The sequence below is a fragment of the Phragmites australis genome, chromosome 14 (genome assembly GCF_958298935.1).
Source record: "Phragmites australis chromosome 14, lpPhrAust1.1, whole genome shotgun sequence".
Taxonomy (NCBI): Eukaryota; Viridiplantae; Streptophyta; class Magnoliopsida; order Poales; family Poaceae; genus Phragmites; species Phragmites australis.
Genome location: NC_084934.1, coordinates 13,611,635 through 13,619,859, shown reverse-complemented (window position 1 = coordinate 13,619,859; position 8,225 = coordinate 13,611,635). Strand labels below are relative to the sequence as shown.

Here is an 8,225-nt window from a genome sequence, read left to right as displayed (position 1 = left end):
ATCGGTTTGTTGAAACCCAACTTGAGTACTTCATTGGTAATCAGCAATATTCAGATTGCATCTACCTGTTCTTGCTTGTGTTCTTGATTCGCTGGCAGGAAAAACCTTCTTATCAAGGTCAATCATATCTTCGCACAATTGATAAACACGGAGTAGTGGTGTATTGGTTGTGAGAGTTCTTGATCTATTCTGATCAAAACGGATTATCAATGTTGAACCTCCATCAAATCGACTTATCATATTATTTACGGAAGATCGGACATCCCCACATCAGGGTTCTATGGTAATTGTGATTCACAACTACTATTGTTCGTAAAATTAGATTTGTATCCTTCAAACGTTACTTCACTAAAATATTACTCAAATAAATTTAGATCAACTAAATAAATAAATATCGACAAAATCATATCGAACCAAAATTAGAAAAAAATAAACCACTCCGAGATGCTGTTAGCTTAGCCACATTACAAAACATCCATGTGCCTAATTGTCTTAGCCTCCGTGTCGCCGTAGTTGCTAGTTTGAACGAGTGTAACTTCTTCTATAGGATGTACACTAAGGTTATGCCTTATTAATATTTTTCAATTTTTTATTAAAAAAAACAGATGTAACATGTCGGCATGTGGAATACCGATAGATTTATCGGCTATCAACTGGACCAACACCCATATCGGTGTCTACCCGAGGGTCTGTCGGCACGCGGAATGCCAACATACTTTTTCTACGCATTTCGCATGCCGACAAGCCCCTAGGCCTAGTGCCATGTAGCCTATCAGCATACGAAGTATCGACAGGTCCTTTGTCGGTACTCTGCATACCGACAGGTAGCTATTTTTGCAATTTTATTTTTTTAATATTATTTTTACAATTTTCAAATAAAATAATATTATTAAAAAAGGTCGACAACTAGAGAGATTAACAAATAAGATAATTTGGAGTTTGTTGAAATAAATATTTTCTTAGTTAGGAATGAGAGTGTAGCATCTGAGTTAGGCTTGAGGTACATTTTGCTTTTTTAGCGGTGGTACAGTTTGTTTCAAATTAGTTCGATGAGATTTATTTGAGGTCATTTTTATATTTAGTTTATTATTTAAATGTTCTTACTTTTCTTTTCTCTTATGAGTTCTCTTTCAAATTACAGACATATGGTATGCAATCAATAAAAGAGATTTTGGTTATCACTAAACTTTATTGGAAAATTAAAGTTTATTGTGTCCTGTTGTGGCACAATTAATTTCCACAATAGAAGTAGAAAAACAAGCTTAGCACAGCACAATAAGCCGACTAATGATATTCCAAAATTTACTCTACCGTTCTAACATTAAAGCCCTATATTTTGAAAACCGTATCAATTATTTATAAGTCTGTTTATCAATAACTGTGGAGAGCACGAGGAGGTGCGTGCCCTCAGACTTTCTCTCCACCGAATTAATTTTGTATCTCGTTGGAGGCCCGCAGGAAAAAGGCACTGCGAGATTTCGCACCTCTCCCTGACTCCCTCCATCGCCATTTCCTTCGCTTCACCTCCACCAACGTCACCTCACCAGTTGGTGAAATCCACCACTCTCACCGCCCTCGTCCACCTCGCCTTCTCCGCCACGCGCCACGAGGAGTTGGGGAATTAGTAGGAGGCCCTCCCCCGGGGAGAGGAAGGCGAATTGGCGGAGGCGAGGGGCGTTTTGGTTTGTGGTTGTGGCAATGGAGATGGAGTCCTCGCCATTGTCGTCGCCGCCATCGTCTCCGTCCGGGTCGTCGGACTCCATCGACCTCAACTTCCTGCCGTTCCTCAAGAGGGAGCCCAAGTCGGAGCCGGCGTCACCGGAGCGCGGGCCCCTGCCGTTGCCTGCGCTCCCATCCCCGCCGGCGCAGCAGCAGCATGCGCTTGCGGCGGCGGCTGTGGCCTCTGCTGCGCCTCGGCCCCCTGCGACGCCTGACCTATCGTCCGCGTCGGTGATGACGCCGCTGCAGTCGCTGCCACCGAACCCGGAAGAGGACGCGCTCCTCCGGGAGTACTACCGGCTCGCGAGCCTTTACCTCTCGTCGGCGGGGCCCGGGGCGATCGTGCCGGCGCCGGGGCCGCAGGCGGCGGCCCCCGCGGTGGTGCAACCCGCGTCCGGGTCCGCCGTGAAGAAGCGCCGGCCGCGGTCGTCGGAGCTCGTGCGGGTCTCCTCGCTCGGCGTGCGGGACCAGATCTATTTCCGAGACCTCGTGCGCCGGGCGCGCATCACCTTCGAGTGCCTCCGTGGGCTGCTGCTGAGGGACGACGACCGCGCGGAGGTGCTCGGGCTACCAGGCGTCAGCGGGGACCGGCGCCGCATCCGCGCGGACCTGCGCGCCGCGGCGCTCATGGGCGACCACGACCTCTGGCTCAACCGCGACCGCCGCATCGTGGGGCCGATCCCCGGGATCTCGGTAGGGGACGCCTTCTTCTTCCGGATGGAGCTCTGCGTGCTCGGCCTCCATGGCCAGGTGCAGGCGGGCATCGACTACGTCACTGCAGGGCGGTCTGCCTCGGGTGAGCCAATAGCCACATCTATAATTGTGTCTGGTGGGTATGAGGATGATGATGACCGTGGTGATATACTTGTGTACACTGGCCAAGGCGGCCGCGACCCCAACCTCCACAAGCACTGCATTGATCAGAAGCTCGAGGGTGGCAACCTTGCCCTTGAGCGCAGCATGGCTTATGGTATTGAGATCCGTGTAATCCGTGCTGTCAAGTCAAGATGCAGCCCTGTTGGCAAGGTCTATTTCTATGATGGCCTCTACAAGGTTGTTGATTACTGGCTCGACCGTGGCAAAGCCGGGTTTGGTGTTTATAAGTACAAAATGCTGCGCATTGAGGGGCAAGAACCCATGGGTACTGTAAATTATCGAGTAGCTGAACAGCTCAAGGTGGATGTGTTTTCTGTGCGGCCAACAGGGTATTTGAGCTTTGATATTTCCATGGGCCGAGACATCACGCCAGTTGCACTCTATAATGATGTTGATGATGATCGGGACCCGCTCTTATTTGAGTACCTGGCACGGCCAATATTTCCAACCTCTGCTGTCCAAGGGAAGTTTGCTGAGGGTGGTGGTGGTGGTTGTGATTGCGCCGAGAATTGCTCTATTGGATGTAACTGTGCAGGGAGGAATGGAGGTGAGTTTGCTTATGATAAGGCCGGAGTCCTGCTACGAGGCAAACCGCTGGTATATGAGTGTGGGCCATACTGCAGGTGCCCACCTAGCTGCCCCAACAGGGTTAGTCAGAAGGGGCTTCAGCATAGGCTTGAGGTGTTCCGGTCAAGGGAGACCGGGTGGGGCATTCGGTCTTTGGATCTCATTAAGGCGGGCACATTCATTTGTGAGTTTAGTGGGATTGTGCTTACTCATCAGCAGTCAGAGATTGTGTCCGCGAATGGTGATTGCTTGGTGCGTCCAAACAGGTTCCCTCCAAGGTGGTTGGATTGGGGTGATATATCTGATGTGAATCCTGAGTATGTGGCGCCAGACCGTCCTGCTTTGCCTGAGTTGAACTTTGCAATCGATGTGTCAAGGGCGAGGAATGTGGCTTGTTATTTCAGCCACAGTTGCAGTCCAAATGTGTTTGTCCAGTTTGTGCTGTTTGATCATTACAATGTGTCTTATCCCCACCTCATGATCTTTGCCATGGAGAACATTCCGCCGTTGAGGGAGCTAAGCATTGACTATGGAATGATTGATGAATGGGTGGGAAAGTTAACTATGTAGCTGGAGTACCTATTTAGAAGGCAATACCCTCTTTCTTTTCCCTTTTTTTTTGAAGTTCTCATAATGCTTCACTTGGGGATCATCAAGGCGACTGCTAACTGAAATTTCCTGTGCTGGTAATTCTCCTAATTATTCCTGTTGTTTGGTTACTTTGAACTTCATAGGATTGATTTTTGGATGTAGGTACTCATAATTTTCTTCATAACATTAGTTATCTATGTGGCTGAGTTCCATGTGCTGCTAAATTTCGCATTTTGCTTCCCTATGTAATATAGATCTACGCTATTTATAGTATGAGGCACTGTTTTGCCTCTTGTTATTATACTACTTTCTGTACCTCATTGCTGATTCAATGCTTTCCATGGTTCATAAATCCATGCGGTGATTGCTGAAAGATTGCATGTCATGCATTTGTTAAATTGCCTAATTTGTAAACTAATTGTCCCTGAAAGCACACTCATGCATGGCCTTGGCCCTTGCTAGTTATGTCTGCACACAGCATTATAGCAAATTTGAATAGGCACAATTGATTTTTATTTATTTATTTCAGTTAGAAAGATAATGATTTTATTGCATAGCCAGTAGGTGGCCAGCTCCAGGATCATCATGATCTCTAGTTCTTTTTTCGCCTGCTACTTGCACAGTTTCCTAAACCTTGATATGCCAAATTTTCCTGTATATGAAGAAACATAAAGCAAAATATTTAATTGAACACCTGTAGTACCAGAGATTGATGAGTGATGATAAATAGTAGAGTTAGCTGGAGGTATGCTGCCACAAATTCATGCGCTAGAGTGCTACTACGGTAGCTTGTAGCCTTGAAGATTAAAAGACTTAGTTGCCTTGATTTCTCGAGCATGAATTGCATTCCGATGTATTATAGTGTAGATTTTCAGGGCACCTAACATAAATCAGTAAAATCATATATTGATCTATTTAGATGATGATGGCTGGATGTACAAAGCATAATACTACTCGAATGCGGCATGCATTCTTTTGTGAACATACAGATGTAGGTGCCATGAGGAAATACTAGAACTCTGAGAATGTCATGGCTTCATGGCTTAAATAAGATGTCTAGATCACTGAGAAAAATATTAGAGTTTTGGAGATTCTTGATGCAGATAAATGAATGGAATTTTGTATGGACTTTGGAGCAAGCTATATAGTGTATTCCAAAAGAGACTGTTAGGATATGCTTTTTACATAACAGAGTTTTGTAGCAATTAATACTGCTGAACTAAATTCCATGCTAGCTTTGACGTGGGGCTTCCAAGTGTTGCAGCCTTGGCTGCTACCGCAGCTCGAGGATGAGCTGTTGCTAATTGGGGGGAGTAGTTGTCTTGTGCAGCTGGTCGGCCATAACCTGCATATGACAAAACCTTTGATACTGCTAGGCATCTATGTTGGACGGTACGGGGATATGGATACAGGGATACGATATTTTCAAAAAACAGCAATACGGGGATATATATATATATAAATATAATTTTATAAAACACATCACATGTTTATTAAGAAAAAAGAATTAGATGTATTGGGCTATCATTTTAGGACCCATCCAGCCCATCCAGCAGCCCATCTACAACCCTACCTAATACCCTCTCTCCACCCGCCCGTCACTCCTCACCCAATCATCCCGCCACCTCTCCTCCCGCTCACCCCAGTCGCCGCCGCCGCCCCTCCTCCTGATCGCCGCCGCCGCCGCCTCCTCGCCCCTACCTCCGTGGCAGAGAGGAAGGGCCATACCGGTGGGCAGTGGCGGCGGACAGGAGGGGTGGTGGCGGCGCGGCGCGCTTGTGCTCCACTTTGTTGCGGCGGAGAGGAGGGACAGCGGCGGCGCGGCGCGCTTGTGCTCCTCTCTTCTGTTGGGGCGACGGCGAGGAGGGGCAGTGGCGGATCCCCGTATCCCTCGTGTATCTCCGTACTGTACATGTCCTGGACGGCGATACGGCACATGTGGGACGTATCCGTGCAACTTAGCTAGGCATCACAGATTCCTACTAGGCGTTGTGTACTATAATAGATTTTGGCATGAGAAAATATTTTCTATGGTCAGCAGCCAAAGAAACCAGCTTGGCAAAAGTTCAGTTATTTGTATAAGAAGATTATTGGGTCCGTAGGACTGATGTTCAGAACTGTCACAATCGAAATCAGTCCCCATTTCTTTGCTATAAGAGTGATGAGTGTTCCCAAGTCACTTCAACAAGTCAAGCTATACTGCAGTGTTCAATTAGTAAACTAAGATCTCACGAACATATTATCCAAGCATGATCGGATCCTATCAGCCAAAAGTACTGTTAAAATGCTACTTGAATTACTGTATACATTTTCCTCCTTTTACATATAGTATAAAAGAAAGATGTGCTGTCTGTTGGCTAGCTAGAGGTTCACATGTATTTCGCATGATAGCAAACCAGATTGCCATTTGTTCCATTCATAGAACATAGATAAGAAGTAGCCTTAGAAAAAATTTCTTTTATTGTTCTGCAGACTTCTAATTTCAATTTTATATTCCATTATGGTTCAGATCGTCGTGACCACCCTAATAACCCATATCACTCCCTCATACCCAATGTCTCTGTTTCCAGCTAATCTATGTCAAACCACTCTTTAATCATCCACTTGTTATCATTAATCATCAATTCTTCCATGTGTACGCCATTGCCACATGTACATTTTGAAACATCCACAATTTTAGGCTATCATCACTTGCAAATTTAATTGAGCATCTCCTTATATACCTGATGTTAACTTTTGTTTTCCAAGAAATGTTTATTGTTTCATACACATTTTTTTCTGCACATTAATGTTCTGGCCGTTTACTGTAGTTTTGCACTTTACATATTATTTCTGCACATTAATGTCCTATTTTTTCTTTTGTCCAGTCATTATTCTTAGTTGTTATTTTGTTATTAAATGTGCAAATTTGATTCAAGTGTCTACTCAAGCATATTTGATGTCAACTCATGTTTGTCCAAAAAATGTTGATGTTTCATGCACATAATTATTTCAACCACTGTTTGACTTGTATGTTTCCGGTGCTGATTTTCATTGTTAGAATGAAATCATGTGGATCATCTGATGTTTGTTCTCCACACCTTGCATAATTAGTTTGAATAACAGTTTGTGTATGGTTTGCCCTTCTTTGTTTTGTAAATTTTAGCTAACTGTTTCTTTACATGCCAATACTAATTCCAGTCTGTAATTAGTCTTTAAAAAGTCCTAAACTTGGTGATATCCTTCTTGTTTCAGTCCAATAATTGGAGGGTCCCATTTGGGACGATGTACCAGTGCTGGTGGCAGGCTCACATAAGGAGGGCCAAGCACAACTCATTGGCATCAGCCATTCATTGTTTATTTTGCATGATAACCTATATGGCTGTGGCCAATTTCCGAGAGGTACTCACCTTCGAAGCATGATGTTTGCTGCTGTAGGAAGCTTGCTTCACGTGGCAGGCCCTGAGTTTCAGTCTTAACCTTTGTTTTACTGCTATCGTTACTGAACTCCTTATGTACATATATCTGTAAATTATCTAGCTGAAAATGTGCCCACTTTCTGTTGGTAAATGATGGTATCATAAGTGGGCCAGCCCTGTCCAGTAGGTCACGGGATCGAAGAATTTAGGGCGAAGTTATTTGCAGGGATCCGGTACTTTTTTATTATGCAGGATGCTGCATTGCCTCCTGTGTCAGGCCTTGTGATCCTGGACATTGTTTCGATTCAATTCACCGATGAGACAGTGACGCCGTAGACCTATCGGTGATGCTGGCGTGCTGGCACCGTCAAGCTACTGGCGGCGTTTACTTGAGGTTCCTGACATTGCCGAGCAACTATCCAGGTAGTGATGTATACTGTCCTGGTGATGTAGAATTGTGGATCCATTGGCATTGCAGGTTGCCCGTTCTGTTAGGCTCTGCTGCTGCTGGATACTGTCTTGCTCGGTTGTTCCGGGTCTAAGTTGTAGAGAGACTCTGGACCTCAAGTTTTGTCAGGTTAAAGCACCATGAGGGATCCCTTGAGGTTTACCCAATGAGTAATTACTGTAACTGGCGGCCAGCTACTGGCAATATTGTTTGCATCATAATCGATGTTCGGTTGTTTTCGGCAGTAATAAAAAATATTTGTAATGCTGTAGATGACTATTATATATATTATGTATCAAATTTGATGATTCATATGTGAGATTGCTGGCACATGAATCCCGGGGTGCATGCGGGCCATGTCAACCTGGTCCCAACTTTGGCGTGACTTTCCGATTTGGTCACGCCTGATCAGGTGGTCACGCTAACGTCCATCCTGTGTCTTTACACGTAGGGCCGATGTGACAGCTCTGAGTTACATCAAATGCTTTGGTGTAACTTAGCACAAGCTGGATAAACAGCACCTGTCAGATTCCAAACTTTCTTCTTCTGTCTTTCTCTATTTGAATAGTAGAGTTTTCGTACTCTAAAATTCATGAAACTTTTTCTATAGATCCTATAATTCATGA

The 8,225-nt window shown here is 45.0% G+C and overlaps 1 protein-coding gene across 1 annotated transcript; it reads left to right on the top strand.

Moving 5' to 3' along the window:
* Positions 1-1,388: 1,388 nt before the first annotated feature.
* On the top strand, positions 1,389-7,867 carry LOC133890811 (histone-lysine N-methyltransferase family member SUVH2-like). Its single transcript, XM_062331376.1, has 2 exons — positions 1,389-3,848; positions 6,988-7,867. Exon 1 carries the CDS (start codon positions 1,699-1,701, stop codon positions 3,730-3,732), a length of 2,034 nt encoding a protein of 677 aa, XP_062187360.1. The 5' UTR covers positions 1,389-1,698; the 3' UTR covers positions 3,733-3,848; positions 6,988-7,867.
* Positions 7,868-8,225: the final 358 nt, after the last annotated feature.